The following is an 18,692-nucleotide window of genomic DNA, read 5'->3' on the forward strand; positions in this document are numbered from 1 at the left end:
GACTCCTGGTTGGTTTGAAAGTGTTTTGCAATATTCTATAAAGATACATATGTGTCCATGAATTATTTGTACATCTAAAAGGTTAAAGGGCCACTATTTGTGTTTTTTAATGTTGCTAGTCCTACCCAGTATAGCATGTTGAGATACACGGTATTCTGCCTCCTGTGTATATGTAAACTTCATTGTTAATATTATATAGGGCTCAGCCCTTGGTGTCGCGCCAGGGGTTAAGATTGGCAATGTTATTTGTATTGATTCATGATAAACTGTAATGTTACTTCATAAACGTTTATATGACAACTATGCCCAGTTTCCCTCTGATGAAAGCAGTTCACGTACTTACACGACGTCAAACCCTGCAGCAGGGCAGGTATAGATTTTCTGTAGCGTGTAAGAATTTTGGACAAAAATTGGCAATTTTTACAATGATAACAGCCTATGGCGTTAAACAAGGGACGTATTATGCAATAATTATCATTGCAATGGTAACCGCACTGCCCACCTTCCACTTGCAAGCTGAAAACTATAGCGCTCCGTCTAAAAACTTGCAATTTTTTAATCTAATTATTGACACAGGGGGCGCTCTTCTATAATTCAATCCCAGCATTCTTTGCGTATGCCCCCGTTCATATGCACGACAGTTTTCTCCGTTTATCTATATCAACGATACTTTGTATCAGCGACAAGGTGTATAATAACATTTACTGGCTAATAAAAGAGGTATATTTTATAAAAGGCATGTTATATCATAGTAATTTGTTTCGTATTTGTTTATTTACGAGTACTAAAAAAAAAAAACATGGCGGCGCCCATCATGAGAAAGAAGGGTACACTTCGGTTACTCGCATAGTATATTAAGGACGATTCAGAATTTACTTCCGGGGGGTGGAGGATTTTCAGGGGGGGGGCCACCCATTTTTCCCAAGAAAATTTAGGGGGGCCAGACAAAAATACCACAATCTTTTAGGGGGGCCAAGGAAAAAAATCATCAATTCAATATTTGCCCAGAATTTCTGATCTCTACAAAAGAGAACCATAGATGCTACCTGGGTGACAGATAAACTCAACGTGTTTAGTTAAACTCCTTTAGCTGCCAAATTCGGTAATATTCACAGTGGTTTGTTTTATGCATCTACTGCAGTATCTTGTTCTCCTCCCTGAAGCGTCATGAAATGTCCAGTATTTAGCATGTCAACACAAACCATACAGTAAACAGTCGGGGTTGGTTTTGTTGAAAAGAGATCTCGAATCAAGTCCAGGCTAGAATTCATTTATCAACAATAACAATGGTCATTTATGTTCACACTGGTATGTTTGCTAAATACAGCATTGGGTGTTCTATGTAGTGATAGAATAACAAACAAATGCTGATACACAGAGATGAACATTGAACAAATGCTAAAAATTACAGCAAATATTCAGCATCATCAGGTTGGGTTCACCTTGTAGCTTGTAAAGCAGTGTAAAGTTGCATGATAAAGAAGTGTTAATTTGTGCAAATGTATGCAAATCACCCGATTTCTTGGCTTCTTTTGCCTCCCAATTTCAAAATTTCCGAAGAATATAACTCCACTCCGACTGGGTCAAATTTTCTGAAATTTCACATTATGTTTTTTAAATGCTATATAACAAAACGACTATCAATTGGTTTTGTTTGGCAATAAAGCTCTTACATTTTTAAAAAGAGGCATTTTGAATAAGAGGCATTTTAATTTTGCTGATCATGATTTTAATCAATTATTAGAGTGTCAGTCTTTAAACCCCTACAATTTTAAAATGAGGATGGATAATGCCAAATAAAATAGTCGTTTTATTCTACATATACTCTCCTTTCAAGTGAAATATGACATTTCAGAAAATACTGTCTAGTTTTTGACTTAAATCAATTTTATCATTAATACCAAAATTGAGGTTTTTTACCCCAAATATACACCCACTTCATCCTTTGAGTAACTACTGCTACCATACTAAACTTTAGAGTCTCTGCTTTTTGAAAATATATGGTATGAGGGGGTTTCCTTGTCATCTTTGATGAGAAATATTGCTTTGAAAAAAACTGTGTTGGCAACATGCAGCTCCACCTTAATTCAAAACAAAACGACTTGCTACTCACGTTGGTTCTCTGGGATTTCGTCAGTTCAGTGTCTGTGTCATATTATATTCAGAACGAACACCATCATCATCACTCTCAATGACTCCATTGACAGAGATTTCCAATTCAGAGTCACTGCTATCTGACTCTGACTCATCTGTGACATAAGTTGTTACATCTTTCCCTGACAGTTTTCTTAAATTGAATGAAGGTTGTGCATGTATATGTGCGGTTATAATTTGAACTTTTTCAGCTTTCAATTTTTTTGTTTTGGTAATTATGTTTATCAAGGTATTTATCTAATTCTTTTACGTTTAAATTTTTAAGGTTCCCACTCAAGAGCAACTTTAACCAGTCATAGTCCTCGTATTTTTTATCCTCTCTTCTTTTCTGCTCCTTTTTCTATGTTTCATTCTCATCAATTTTACCCTTTCTAAATTTTTTAAATGTTCTACATAACTTTTTACGGTGCTTACATCTACAATAAACTTTTTTGAAAATAAATTTATGGCCGTCTCATCTTCAAGTTGCTTTTCAGCGAATAGTGAAAATAAAAATATTATGTATTACTGTCAAAAATATATGGTGAAAAATTTACAAAAGGGTTGATTTTCCAATAATCCTGTATGTGCATCCAGAAGATCATGTGGCTCTGCATCAATGCTATGGTGTCGGATTGTTGAAATATTGTGTACACAAGAAATTTGCTGTAGTCCAAGAAGTGATCTCAGTGTGTATGAGGCTAGGAGAAATATGGATAGGCTTACACATTGTGTATTGATGCTAATACTTTTGTGTCCCATTCATTCTGATATGTATAATCAAAGATTTCTCAGTGGCGGCTGGCAGAAAAGGCAAAAAAACAAATTAACATGTATTGTTTCGTGTCATCTGAAAACATGCGCATCATGACTATTTTAAAATTAAAGTTTGTTAAAAAAATTTAAAATATGAATGCTCTGTCAATTTTGAAAATACTGCTGACAAAATGTGAACTTTGACTTACACAGGGTTATCTGCATTTTAATATGAACATTGGATTGTTAATGGAATGAGCACAATAACATGTGAATTCATGTTTTTGATAAGGTGTTTTGTTCAAGAAATGATCTAAAATATTCCTCAGCATTGTTGCTTTCCGTGGCAGCTACTGGTTTTATGACAACCAAATTAGAAAAAAAGAGAAAATTAAAAAGAAGTGGGCTTTCACCAATTTTAATTCCTAATGTTTAAAACTTTCACCGTGAGTCTGCATTCAGCATCATCAAATGAAAATGTATGCTGAACTTGTGCATGTACATGTACATCTTACTTTACAGAAATATCTGGATATCTGCAAATGATCTACAATTAAACTTCTAGATATATATCACTTTGCCAATTATCTGCTCCTCTGATTTCCTGTTCACCATTTCTAACTGACATCTTTGCTTGTCTTTGTGTGCATCATATGTATCAGTGAGACATAACGAAGAACATATTCATATTTAGTAATTAACTTTTCTTCAGAAATTTACAACAGATATGTTTATTGCTACCCTTTCCAAAAGTGTGCCACCTGCAGTCCCTGCAAATCATTCTTTTTATAGATAACCCTGAAATGATTTGTTATATCATCGATTAAATGTCCACTACAGTTCCTGCAACTTGTTAGACTGGATATGTCTATAGTGTATAAGCATGCATGTATATATTAGGGGGGGGGCCATGGAAAAAAACACGAAAGATGAGGGGGGGCCATAGATTTTTTCTATAATTTACTAGGGGGGGCCGTGGAAAAAAATCACCCAGAAAATAGAAAATCCTCCACCCTCCCCCTGGAAGTAAATTCTGAATCGTCCCTAATATGTAACAGGTCTGACCTGAGAGCGAGCGCAGCGTAGTATATCGTCATTGATGTTTTCAGGCAATAGCATGCTAATTTCTGTGTTTGATGCATGATTCATAACTTAGCCATTGACTCGTTGAGGTTGAATTGTTGTCAATTGTTTTCTAGAATAACATTATAGCAATTTACTCGGAAATGCCATGTTCACTAACGAAAATTATTTAAAACTGGTAAATTATATGATTCCGATCAGTTTTATTATATTAAACAGGGCGGGAAAAGAGGCAGTCTAATGTAAAACACGTACTGATATTCCCGTCGGTAGCTAGCTCTCACTGTCTCAGCACACTATTTTTAATTCTCGCGTGAGTTGACCATTCGTTCTCGCGAGAATAGGCTTGTTTCAAAATGGCGGCGCCTAGTGATGACCGATCCGGGCCTTCAAAAGTGATCGAAAATAGTCATTTTGAAACAAATTTCACACTTTCTTTGAAACAGAGAGATTCTTTTGTCGGCAATACACATTGTCGAGTAGTTTTTGTGGTAGATGATATCTTTAATTTCACGCAATCCGTGTAAAAGTATTCAAAATGGCCGCCTCCATGGAACTGTGCTCTCTTTTCAAACTCGTAGGTATATAGAGATTCCATTCTAAATTTCTTGTACACGCATTAGTCTTAATGCTCGCTTCGCGAGCGGCCTTCGGCCGCTCTCGCTGCGCTCGCTATGAATAAGCGCATGCGTAGTCAGTAAGCCGCTGGCGCGACTATTACAGCGCTGTAATTCTTGCCCGGACTAGAATTCAAACGTAAATATCATTTGAATTCCACACATGTAAAATACACTGTGTTAACGAAACTGAATAGGGGGCGTTTCAGCATGCTTTGGTGAGTAGAAGAATAATTTGAAATTGACATACAAAACAAAATGGTAAAACAAATTATCAAAAGTTACCGACCCCTTAAATCACATCTTTTCCCATCAAGGCTGCGCTCCAATTTCTATTACTTAGTTTTCTTCGTTTTACAAATTTACGGCTTTCTCTGCTCACACATATATATGAACTGACCCATACATCATTCTTATTTCCCAGAATGCATTTCTGTCGTTCTAAATACAACATTAGAAATCTCAAGCACTTCTGTAGCATATACATATGCGGAAGCTGCATTTTGATTTCTTTGCCTTTCGTTGCATTAATTTCTATTTCTTTGTATTAATAAGTGAAAAAATAGATTTTTTATCTATTGGGATATTGACTAGTCTCTGTTAACAAGGTAATAATTGTAAATCAATTTGTGTCTCATATATTTTGAGTCTCCATAAAAACTCTGAATAAAACATAAATGGGCACCAAATAACCGCATTTTAATATGTAAAATTCAAAATTTTCTGTATCGGGGGGACCTCTCCTAACCACTCTCAAGTAACTGGATTAATTGTGTCATTTCAGTATTTAACTACCTCTATGCATTTACAGTCTTTCAAATCCTTAGATGGTTTGTGCCACATGATTTTAGCCTACTACCTAATCACTAATAGTGGTAGCGGTTTTCTTACAGATTGAGACCTCGATGACTTCTGATTGTCTCCATCAGTAATTTTGCTTCCAAACAGGACGCTTCAATTTTCTTTCCAACTTTCCTCCTTCCTGAGGCAGATGCTGTTTGCATGAAGAAAAATGTATGAAGAAAATTAACAAAAGGAACGTAACAGCGAATATTTGGTATTTCAGCGCGCGCATGCGCGCTTGAAAAAAGATTCCTCTGAGCTATGAGAGGTGAAATAATAAAAAAGATGCCAGAAATCACACAGCTGAAAAACATACTAGTAATTCCATGTGAAGCAAGGAGAAACAAATAATGCTCCAGAGTCAATCTTCCAAGTCCCACCCCCCCCACAATATCAAATGGTTCACCCCTTACTCTTGCCGACGTGAAATTATCGGCATAAAGAAAACCTTTCTGGCAATTGTTTCCGTAAATTTATCAACGGTTAAAGTTTTGATGAAAAAAATTAAGTTTACCAACAGTACTTTTGAAGTTTTGTTGGAAATAATATATCGTTAAGAGCAAATAAGAAATATGGCGCCACAAACTTAAATGTCTTTTCTTACGATGCAAGCAATAGAAAATTCAAGCTTGTACATTCAAATCAGTATTGTCGTTTGATTTTTGGCAATTTTGTTTCATACGCCTGGTACGTTTCAGGGGGGGAGGCCGGCAGGTTTTCCCAAATATGAATTCGAAGGCTCTCTAAACGTTTTCCATCTTTGGAAAATGAATTTGAAGTATATGATATTTCCCGATAAATGAAATTTTTAAGGGTTATTCGATTTTTCTACCACAGAAAACTGCTTTGCCAGATTTTTACATATCAGACTCCGTGTACAAACTTTTAATATATTAATTGTCGAGACGCAGCCTTCTTAAAACTGTTAAAAACGCAAGAGATAACAGGAAGTGATTTTATCTCGTGAAATCAAAGCATTTGTTTCATGGAGATTATAAAAAAGGTCAAACAAATCAAACGTGTTTACGCAGTACAAGGATTTGATGAACGTGGCCATACTATTTTAAAGATATATGTATACAATTATCCTCCAGCGGAACAGCGCCCTCAACATATTTCACAGGCATCCAAACGCCGCCCAGGCATTTCACCAACGTCAGCGTGACTACATTGGTCAACTGGACCATGTCACATAAAAGATGATCGGGAAAATTCACCTAATGCACGGTCAAGACCTCAATCTCTAACAAGGTATAACTTTTGTCAATCTGTTTGCAGATTTGCCTGAAATGTTTTGTGAGCTATGATTTTGGAAGTTGGCAAACCAAAAGATAGGTGGACTTTTCACATGAAGTGACTAAAAATAACATGGTAAAAGTTTTCATCCTCTGATATCTTAAATTATATCATACCAGTATATTGATGGCGCAAATTCAGCGATCTGATTGGTCGAGACGCGAAAAATACCGTGGTATATTGGCAATATACCACGGCTGGCATATGCACGAGCTCTCAGCTTGAGCAAAAATCCGTTTTTGACGTTCCACCCTAGAATTTCAATATACTATTATGATATGATAGCAATAAATCACACCCAGCGATGGTATACCACTCGATTTTGACTAGTTCACTTCATATATGCACTCGCTATCACTCGTGCATATATGTCATGAACTGGTCAAAATCTTGTGATATATCATCGCTGGGTGTGCTTTATTGCTTAAATAGTACATCACTATCAAAGACTGCAGATGATCTATTGTATAAATTCAATGCAGTTTCACAGAGTATGTTACCAAATCTGCGAGTTTTATTTTCATTAAAAAGTTGCACATAATAAGCCCTTTTTTCATCACAGGCTTTGACCCAATTCATCGAAAAATTTGATTTGAAGAACAGCTTTAAAGTCTAACAAATATATTAGCCACAGCTTTATTGAGTTGAAAGTGGATATTCACATGAAAGATTCTGTTCTGTAAATCATAGGCACTGTCCCCTTGGGCTCTTAAAACTTGTTTCTAAAATAAAACAATATGTAAAATACATTAAAATCAGTGTATTGAAAATCCAAAAATGAAAATCAAAACTTTTTTTACACTGACCTAAGAAACAATGTAATTAAAATCAAAAGTAAAATAATGAGAATTTATTTTACAATATGACTGGAAATGGGAAGAATGATATTTGCATTACATAATCATACATGCATTAACACATTCCGTCAAGAAAATCAATCTTTCTTTCATATAAAAAAGTAAGGTCTAAAATACCAAGTTTGGTCTGTTTCTCTCTACTTTGCTATTTCTATTGTAATTTTGATTTGCATAGTTGAGTATCATATAAGCTGCGAGAGCACAGACCACCCAGTCTGGTTGGTTTCCCCCCCTTCTAACTCACCCAGTAATATATTAGAAAATCAAAACCCCTTATGTCAGATCTCTATGAATCCCCTACAAGTTTTTCTACTCCCCAATCATAACCTAGTGTTCCCCTTGTATTGCATGTGTTCATCCTCATCCCAAACTTCTTAGCCAATGACAGGATTCCATGTAATCATGTGATCACTCAACAAAGCAATCACATGATCTCCTACAAAGCACACTTCTCTTTCCTTTCTGCAGCAATACGGCAATTGTCCCTCTCTACAGCAAACATTCACGGGATCCCTGACATCAAAATGATGTAATCATCAATTTGAAAGTGAATCACATTTTAACTTTCTGTGACCCCTTCCCCAACATGATTCATGTTCATTAGCTATTACCATGGAAACCAGTTGAAAACTTTACATTCAAATATTGTTCTATCCTATACATTGAAATTTAGAATGGATTAACCAAAGGCCTGGTTGCTCACAAACTTTAAGTCTGCCTGTTTTTTAAGTGTTTTCTCAAGAAAATCGTGCACACAAATATAGGTAAGAGACTTTGGACATCAGAACTTGACCAGCCTTAAAACTATATTAAATTTGTATTGTAAATATGTCATCATTGATAACTTTATACTGAGTTCTAAAATCTGGATCAACAACAGCACTTGTTTCTATGTTTCACTTCTTCCCATCTTTGAAGTATGAACACAGGGGAAGCAATCTCTAATATGTGCCTTGAGATGCAATGAAAATTAATAAAAACAAAAGAAAATACTCTATCGCTGTTGGTGGTGCCATGCATATCTACATTGATTTGCATCAATTGAGTTTCTTGTAGGCAAATTGTGACAGATTTGTTCCATGTGCATTTTTCAAAAAATTTATGAACAAATGCCTTTCCTCATCTTGAAAGTCATTTATCTGAATGCACCTTTAGAACTGTTGATATGAGCACTGGAACTTTAAACTGAAGTAAATACCTGATATACTTCAATCTATTTTTCCTCTATTCAAAGTTTCTACGCTAACAGTCAACCTGTAGAGTATGCAATTAATTAGTATCCAATTTTGCGATAAGAAGCAAGGAGCTGAATGCAAAATAAAGAAGTGTGTGATCAGTCTAAACCTTACAGCTAAGGAATGAGGGGGTATTTACAGATTTTCACTTCAGTATTCTGCTGTGGCACTGGAATATGAAACCTTGCTAATGAGAACTAATAGACAAGCGATCTAGCGGGCGATATAGCTCCACTGTGTTTATGTAGAGAATAACTATTTTTGACACATGTTGATGAAGAAGGTGGAAATCTTTGATAGCTCAATGCAGTGGCCAGAAAAAAGTGGCTAAAATAGCTGCAAAAATACACAATTGAAGATTTCATCATACTTTGAATATATCACATCGGATCATCCCTAAGAACATGTCAACCAAAGCTATCTGATGAGTAGTTTTTTGAGAATAAAATTTTCTGACCAAAAATGGCAACAATTGCCCCCAAAATTAAAAATTGCAGATTTCATCATTATTTCAATAAATATCATTTAGTTAATCTATAGAAACCTGTATACCAAATTTCAAAGCTATCAGATAGTTTTGGAAATACACATTTTGACCAAAAATGGCAAAATTGCCCCTAATTACAAAATTGCAGATTTCATCATAATTTCAATAAATATCATTAAAGTGATCTGTAGGAACTTGTATACCAAATTGCAAAGCTATCAGATGAGTAGTTTTGGAAATACACATTTTTTGACCAAAAACGAAAAAGTTGCCCCTAAATTACAAAATTGCAGATTTCATCATAATTTCAATATATATCATTAAAGTGATCTGTAGGAACTTGTATACCAAATTGCAAAGCTATCAGATGAGTAGTTTTGGAAATACACATTTTTTGACCAAAAACGAAAAAATTGCCCCAAAAGTGTAAAATTGCAGATTTCATCATAATTTCAATAAATTTCAATAAGTTCATCTGTAGGAACCTGTATACCAAATTTCAAAGCTATCAAATGAGTAGTTTTGGAAATACACATTTTTTAACCAAAAATGGCAAAATTGCCCCAAAAATACAAATTACAGATTTCACCATAATTTCAATATATATTACTTAGCTTATCTGTAGAAACCTGTATACCAAATTTCAAAACTATCAGACCAGCACCTTTTGAGAAATACATTTTTTGACCAAAAATGGCAAAAATTGCCTTAAAAATGCAAATTTGCATATTTCTGCACAATTTGAACAAATCTGAAAAAGATCATCCCTAAGGACATATGTACCAAATATCAAAGCTATCTGACTGGTAGTTTTGAAGAAGAAGATTTTTAAAGATTTTTTTACCAAAAATGACAAAAATTGCCTTAAAAATTCAAATATGCAAATTTCACCAAGATTTGAACAAATCTAAATGAGGTCACCCTAAGTAAACTGCATATCAAATTTCAAAGAAATCAGACAAGCGGTTTCAGAGAAGAAGATTTTTTTTACCAAAAACAGCAAAAAATGCCCCAAAAATACAAATATGCAAATTTCACCACGATTTGAACAAACTTAAGTGAGGTCACCCCAAGTGAACTGCATATAAAATTTCAAAGCAATTGGACTTGCGGTTTCAGAGGAGAAGGCAATTGTTGACGGACAACGAGGACGACGGACGACGACGACGACGGACAGACGGAAAATCAACCTATTTGACAAGCTCCGCGTCGCTGACAGCGGAGCTAAAACATGAAAGTTCTACATTTGGTCAGTATATTCCTTTTTCCTTCAGAGTTGAGGGAAATTACTGCATAAAATTGAAAACTTATTCATGCTTGAGTGTATAGCATCATTGGAAAGTAAATACCCTGTTTTAGAGCAAGCAGGTTCTGGGTTCCACCCTAGATTATGTCTTGAGTGCACTGTTACCAAAAAATAGATTTTGATATGTCAGACCATCTTGGTAGGAAAATTTGATTCAACAAGTTGACAGAGCCATTCAAGATTACATAATAGGAGATGTAAAAACTTGCATTGCAAATAAAAACTTGAACTTGGACAACAAAGCAGGTAGTTTCGCACTCCCTACTTTTTCCCATCAGAGATTGCACTCAACTCCAGTCGTTTCACTTATCCTACTGTGACTTATTGTAACAATGTAGCAATTTCTCAGCTAAAAGACCCTGATGTGTGAAATAAATCGGCATTCCTTGTACCTTTGAAATCTTCTCACCATATAACCATATGTGCAGTGAGGTGTTAGCTGTAACTAATGCTCATTGATTTTATGCTGACTGCTACCTGTGTAACAAGGTAACAGTCTCTTTGCAACATTGACTCAGTGTTGTAGAAAGTATAATAAAGGCAAATGTTTGTCTCACTGACATTCAAAAATGTTCACACAGTGTCTGTTTTCTGCCTCATTGATTTGAGATGCATGCTGGTTTGCTCACTGTCTATCTGACTGATTGTGACATGTGTAACGGTGTGACCATCTCTTCAAAAGCCGCTCCCTTCACATTGGCACCACGTAAGTTGGCTTCTTGTAAATCACAGCCTGATAAATTGCAGTTCTACAGAGAAAACAAAACCTTCCGTGTCATGTCTATGTCACAGCTAGCACTGATAAATGTTATTTAAAGTTAACAAATGTGGCATTGGTGCTTCTCTTTATAAATTTTGGCATTTTTGCCAAAATTGTGTTTTATCTAATAAAACTATTTTATGGTAATAACAAAACCTACTACACATACAACGAAGAAAGGTATATAAAGAATATACCAATTTAGTTGTATTTTTACATGTTGTATGCCTAGACTGAATGTGTGAGTGTATCTAATGATTATGTCCTACCATACATTTTCTGTATTTTTACACGTGCCAAAGGATGATACGTGTATCCATGGTTACAGGTAAGTGAAGCAGTATCTTAAATATTCTGTATGAAATCACAAACCTCAAGATCTGTTCCAGCCAGGACTGCCCATCGTAGGTTGCAGTTCTGTAGATTGGCATTCTTCAGTGTTGCTACCCTAAGATTGACACCTGCCATCTGACTGCTTTCCAGATCAACTCCCTTCATATTCACACCTGAAAAATGTCAAGCAAAATTTTAGAAAAAAACTGAAATCATACATGCACTGATTACTTTCTGATGTGATCTGCAATACTTTGGAACTTTATGTCTTTCGAAGTCAACACACTAAAGACATCTCCGCTGTACATACGTCATGAGCAGAGAATAATTTCATTTGTGACATACCTTGTCAAAATCTCTGTTATGATTTGTTAATTTACAGTCACAAGGTATGCTTCATGTTGGCAATGGTACATGCAAAGAGCCGGAAGAACCAGTCAACAGTTTCCAAAACTGTTAACTGGTTAACATTTGGGACAACTGTTGAATGGGTAAGTTTGACAGTGCCATCTGGGCATGTACGCATTCTAGAATGAGTAAAAGAAGATTGCTGTGTGGTCTGTAGGCAAGCTAAGTTGACCGCAAAGTAACTTCTCAATTTTACAGTGAGAAAATAGAATGAGGGGTATTATATAGCACACGCTGACTGGTCATATTAGCTGTTTACAGCAAATGTTTGCTTTTTTCTTCAGGAAGAATCAGTTTCCCTGCAGCCGAAAGCCTTCTGAAACTGACAGATTTGGGGGGACTGACAGGTCCTCAGGCAAACAAACATGAAAGCCAGGTTCAGAAATAGTCACTGTTCAAAATGCATCACCGGTAAAAACAGTGTCATGAGACTTTATTGCCAGTAAATCGAGGATCATGAGACCATGGTAACAGAGCAATGAAGCATCTCAGGAGGCATCTGAGAGTAACTTACCTTCCATGTTAGCTTTACTACCAGCTGGGTCTTCAAAGTTACATCCTCTTAATGAAGCACCTTCTAAATTTGCTAATACCATCTTTACTCCCTGCAGATCAGCACCCTTGTGACAAAAAATTAAAAAGGCCAACTTCAATCAACCTGTTTTTATCATGCTCAGAGAAGCAGGTGATACTTTGTACTCTAGAAAATACTGCCCTCTATGGTCATATTACGTACAATCAACCAATAGCTCATGTACATGACACACTGAAAATATGACAGAAATAGCCTGTGATACTTTTTTTACTCAACTGAAAGACCACACAGAGTTACCTCTGTTATACAGCATACAATCACTCTGTATCTCTTCTATGCTACAGGTCTTTCAGCTTGACTGTGAACAATTGCATGTTCATCACACATTTTTTCTTCTTGAGTACACATAGAATGTGTTGATAAGCCAGACATTAAAGTTGTCGACTCATTTAAACATTGGCTGGAAGTCTCTCTGGTCTTAGGAAAGACAGGGGTCACTTGCCTTTCTTTAACTTGAAAGAGGTCATTAACTGGTACCCTGTGTTCTGGCAATTAATGATCTATCTCTGCCAAGACCAAAACCCCTTGGTACATTCTTTTATAAATTCGGGATATGTCTTTCCTATGATCTGAGAGAATTTCGTGTTTTCCTAACCCGTGATTAAATGATGAGTCGACAACTTTAATATCTGGCTTATCAACACATTCTGTGTATACTTCAGAAGAAAACGTGTGATATGAACATGCAATGGTTAACACTGTCAAGCTGAAAAACCTGTAACAAAGAAAAACACAAAAGACAGGACTATCCTTGTGAAAGAATTTTAAAAGCTGTAAAATTTGATGGAGTAGATATACTTACATCAAGTTTAGCACCGGAGAGATTGGCTCTTTCTAATGAACAGAAGGATAGATTGGCTCCAGATAAATCAGCTCTACTGAGATTGGCTGATTTGAAATTGATAGATCTGAGATCAAGTTTTGACAGGTCGGCTCCATGGAAATTGACTCCCTATAGAGAAAAAAAGACATAGACAAACCTAATTTCCTCACTGAATATCAATGGTAACTCTTTGATGCTACATTTAAACTGGCATTTTCCACATAGATTTTCCTGAAACAATTGTCAACCTGTGTCAAACTTTTCTGTTCTGAATCATTTGAGCAATGTTAAAGCCACCTTGCCACCATTCCATCAAACCACACAACTGAACTTGAAGTTGCTTTGCCAAATTTTAGTCATTAACCCTTTGAGTGCTGTAATTTTTCTCTCCAAAATTTTAGTGCAACATTTTACCAATTTTTATGAATTTTTGTGTAATTTTTTTGATAATTTTGGACCAAATGGACATTGCATTTCATATGCTACAGTTTTCTATCAAAATTTTGGCAAAAATCTGAAAAAAATTGATTGTGGTATATTTTATCAAGGTGACAAAAATTGACTATGGCATTCAAAGGGTTAAATGGGTCATGGTGAAAAATCTTCAGAATCAAATGGAAAGATATCGCAATAATACATTTACTTGATCATTACATATTGTTGACGTTTACATACAGTTATGTAATAATACAAGTAACTATTTAAAAGAATGGTTCATGTGCCCTTGAACTCACCACATTTCTGTACTCTGAATCAATTTTAAAATTTCTGAAAATTTCCTTTAGTCAGCCCTATACAGTTTATATGAAATGTCTTCAGCCATTGGCAGGTTATACTTTGGACTAGACAGATCACTGCTAATGGTACAATTATGAATACAAGTTATCTACTGTACACAGCATCTTACCTGACATCTGAGTTGTGACGTAGTTGGTGTCTTCATCAACAAGGTGATAAATTCCCTCCTAGTTATTGGAGTGTGGTCACTGATGGGTTCATTGGCTTTGATAATGTCTTCTAGTTGTTCAATCAGTGAAGTCAACCCAAAGAATTTGGCCTCCTCTAAGACCCCTGTGATGAAAGTGTTGCATACTATATTTCAATTTCAATTTCAAAATAGTTCCGGTTCACCTTCAGTCAAATGATGACTATGGGGCTCGCGACATTAGATATATGAGGCATGTAGTAAACTGCTGTTGAGTTTGGCACAAATATCCCTACACTTCTTGAAGGATATATAATTTGTACCAGGCTCTTTGTTAATATTTTGAATACTGCAGTCAGTTTATCATTATCAGTTTATCATATCACTTTTTCATCAAACTATTTATGATGTGCAATTAAAAAGTTTGCTGGCTGCTTACCTTCAGGGTTTAATCCTTCATCAAGTATCAATTTACCGTGGCGTAGGTAATTCAGCATTGGTTCAAAGTAACGACTGCTACGGTCTATCAGGTATGCTCCTGAGTTATCCACAGCACTGCTCCATTGGAAATCTGCCACAAGGTAAATCAGTTCATGTTTTGTCTTAGGGTGGAATGTTTTAAAGGGACAGATATTTAGATTTTCAAACTTTTTACAATATTCTCTTGGCCTACCACTTGTGGCGGCTCATTTTGAAGCTTATGGAGAAAATAAAGCTTTCACTGGCTTAGTTTTGTGAAAATCCAGAATTTTATTTTTTCCCCAGAAAGTGAACACAAGTATGGTAGCCATTTTGAATTTCAAGTATCTGGTAAACTGTCTAACAAATTTTTGTAGCATGACCCCTTTGTTTTTTTCCTGATTTTGAAATGGAAGGGTATAAAAGTTCCCTTATGAAAAGTCTAAACCAAAGTCCAACCTTAAAGTAAACATATCAACCTTCAACAAAGGTAAATGCAGACTGGCTACACTCTGCAACTTTACTTTCAAATATTATCACACGATATCATTCTGTGCTTGCATCATTGACCAATTACAGTGTACCTATCTACTCTCTTCGATATTGTAATTGAATATATGTTACCTTATGTTTTGGAAAGCCAATATTCCATATCACAAAAGAATGTCTGTGATATCACGACAGGATATTTACACATCACATTGGAAAGCCAATATTCCATATCACAAAAGAACGTCTGTGATATCACGACATCGACAGGATATTTACACATCAACATGAGTGTTACACAGATGCTTGGAAAGTTTGCATTGGCTAACACTACAATTCGATAACAGTCATTTCTATAACTGGATATTTTTGTAGATTTATACTGACCTCTATCTCCAAACATTCTAGCCAGCATACTGTCAGAGTCCCTGCATGTTAACGTATTCCTGTGTTCAAAAGAGTGAAATGTTACTGGTTTTGCTTCTTTCATCCTATAGTTAGGAAGGCTGGCACAGACGTATCAGTATTAAAAGCAAGATATCAATTCAAGAGAATATAAGATGAAGACTGTAAATATACAGAAAAATCATGTAAACAATCAACACATAATCTTCCGTTGTATTTTGAGCACTTGCCTTCAGTCAAGGTGTTTTCATGAGAGAATACAGTTGTACAAACATGAATTTTTCCTGTTACCTATCATTCAATTTTCACAGACAGCTTGTCCTGAACAAGTCTTGGCTGAAGATCCTATGACATTGAACTTAGAGACACATGGTGGCTGAAGGTACAGCATTATGCACAACCTTTTTTAATTAATAAAACACTTTCCTACAAGAAATGCAGAATCACAGCAAAAATTGTCAATTTTGAATTCTTTGCAAATTATCTTGCAAAGAAAAAAAAGAGATAGCTGACAGCCTTCTTTGTAAAAAGCTAGTGATAAACACCAAGAGTGTGCAACAAAGCATGTTTGCACAGATATATTTATACTTTCTTTTTCATAATTTTACTTTTGTACATGAAAAATACAAGATCATCCAAGATTGACTGCCTACACGTTGAAGTTAGACAATTACCTTGTTGTTGTGAAACATTTTCCTCCAACATTGAGAGTGACCCATTGTTTTGATGTGATGCAAGCTGTACTGGACAACTCATTGCATGTCAGCAGTCCTTGTGATAACACTACCTGTGGGTCTATAAAAAGAAGAAAAAACAGTTGAATTGAACCAAGACAGAAACTGTCCAAGTTATCCAAGTGCATCTCTAGAGGTGCACTGATACCGTGTGACTGTACTGTTGCAAAGATCAAAATGTTCAGCAGGATGCAGTTGATTATAGATAGCTAGATTTTAATTCAGTACTACTGGCCTTTGACCAAAAAGTACAAAAACCAGAGTAGTACATAAGATACCAATTGACAAAATAAATATGCAGTTCATATATGATAAGAAAAGATTCATATTTTCACAAGTTGTATCTTTGGTTTTTTAATACGTCATCATGGAGTTGAGTGGCAGGATACGGCACTGTTCTTGTTCTCATCATGCAACATCACTCAAGCAGGAACAGAAATGATAACAGTGTGAGAGTCACTGGGACTGTTCATCTTTTGTGACTATACGCAGAAATTGATCAGAAACTATGGACTCACTGAAGTTTGATCCAGCGTTATTTGTATAGTATTGTGAAAGAAAGTCTATTCAAGACTGGTATTTGTAAAATACCAGTTTATCTAATCAATGGAGAATATCATTTCCTAACATTGTGCACTTTACTGTAAACATGCTGTCTTGTATTTTCAACAAACCTTTAAAGGCTTCACTTTGTTCTGCTGCATATAACACATCATTGTCTCTGTTCATTGGGAAATACAAACCAAAGAATGCATGGATTAATGATTTGATATTCATAACAGTGATATTCATGACATGTGTGTTGACAACACAGCTAACAACAATAATAGCAACATGTATAAGATTAGAAACAGTCTCTAGTCAAACTGTAATTACAGAACAAGAAAAAAAGAATACTTTAAACTTTTTGCAGAACTCTTGTCATTTGTCTACTGGGACTGTATGGTTTAAAATGGGACTTTTTTGTGAAAGTGTTGGTTTAAGTCATGTTTTTAATAACTGACCTTACGAGCCTGATATCATTGACTCTTGCTCCCCTATCTGTGTAAATAACAACACTGTTGTTCTCAATATGAAACGTATCACTGGCTGTACAGTACAGTTCCTCCATTGTCTCCGGCAATGCAACAACCTGACAACATGAAAACATTGGTCGATTATTAATTAACAGTTAGAAAACTGCATTTGACACCATATGAACACGGCTTGAAATTAATCTTTTTTAAATGAAGTAGTATAAGTGGAAGTCGAATTCCACAAAATACAGATTCTGATATACTGTATAACTGTAATATGGCACAAGGAAATTTTGTTTTGCATTTTCTGTATTCATTATAATGACAATAACTGAAAGATTGGCATTCAAAATTTTGAACACGATATCTGAATATCCTCACTTCTTTCCCCTATCTCAAAATTATGTTGATAATCTGTGATATGAACTACAGAAACATACCTACTTTTCAACTATTAAACTTACTCTTTTGAGAGATTTGTAAGTTTTGCATTAAAAAATGCAATCGTGAATTTTCTTGGCGGGGGTTTGCTAGTATCCCAAACACTCCCATCCCCTCCCCACGGCGTAACCTGGCGACTCCCTTGGTTTCAAAGGCAAAGATCAAGTGATCGCCAAAACCGAAGATCGTTGACCATGTACCAGTCGCCCTTCGGGTTTTTCTTCATATACAGGCTACACCACAGAACAATAGCACAGAGGAGACTGAACGAACTAAATATGCCCTCGAGATTCAAACATCGAACGCATAAAGAAAAGTTAATTCTACTCGAGATATATAAATATTCCGATTCCGTCGGTGTCTCCTTACTACAGCTGGACGAAGTCTCCAGCACCAGCCAGTAAATCAAATGCTACTTGCTGTTCACCTCAAAAGAAACTTTTGACAAATACCTGGCCTTCTCCATTGCGGCCATTCCTCATAAGAGTTACACGCATCACGTTATCCTTGGACATTGGAGCAGATTAATTCATACAGCAGCGGATTGGTTTGCTTTTTTACAGTTTACAATCTGTATGTGGATGATGAGAGACCCTTTTGTGGATACCTCCCTAAAAAACTTTGTTTACACCACTCTCGCACACAGCTGTGGGAGCTGCCATTTTGAAAGGTTAACAAGCCACACAATGCT

At 35.7% G+C, this 18,692-nt stretch overlaps 1 protein-coding gene across 2 annotated transcripts; it reads right to left on the reverse strand.

Annotated features, from left to right (window-relative positions):
- Window positions 1-7,220: 7,220 nt before the first annotated feature.
- LOC139119849 (BTB/POZ domain-containing protein KCTD9-like) lies at window positions 7,221-18,686 on the reverse strand. Of its 2 annotated transcripts, none has more exons than XM_070683770.1 (12): window positions 18,454-18,686; window positions 17,549-17,676; window positions 17,219-17,265; window positions 16,485-16,605; window positions 15,793-15,851; window positions 14,897-15,028; window positions 14,440-14,603; window positions 13,512-13,661; window positions 12,629-12,734; window positions 11,746-11,879; window positions 10,539-11,362; window positions 7,221-9,033 (listed from the first exon to the last, which is right to left on the reverse strand). In XM_070683770.1, exons 1-11 carry the CDS (start codon window positions 18,514-18,516, stop codon window positions 11,246-11,248), a joined length of 1,221 nt encoding a protein of 406 aa, XP_070539871.1. In that variant the 5' UTR covers window positions 18,517-18,686; the 3' UTR covers window positions 7,221-9,033; window positions 10,539-11,245. The 2 variants fall into 2 exon arrangements, with proteins under 2 accessions (XP_070539871.1, XP_070539872.1); XM_070683771.1 differs by having other exon boundaries at window positions 10,552-11,362; window positions 18,454-18,680.
- Between the last annotated feature and the right edge of the window lie 6 nt (window positions 18,687-18,692).

This window comes from Ptychodera flava, chromosome 20, assembly GCF_041260155.1.
Source record: "Ptychodera flava strain L36383 chromosome 20, AS_Pfla_20210202, whole genome shotgun sequence".
Taxonomy (NCBI): Eukaryota; Metazoa; Hemichordata; class Enteropneusta; family Ptychoderidae; genus Ptychodera; species Ptychodera flava.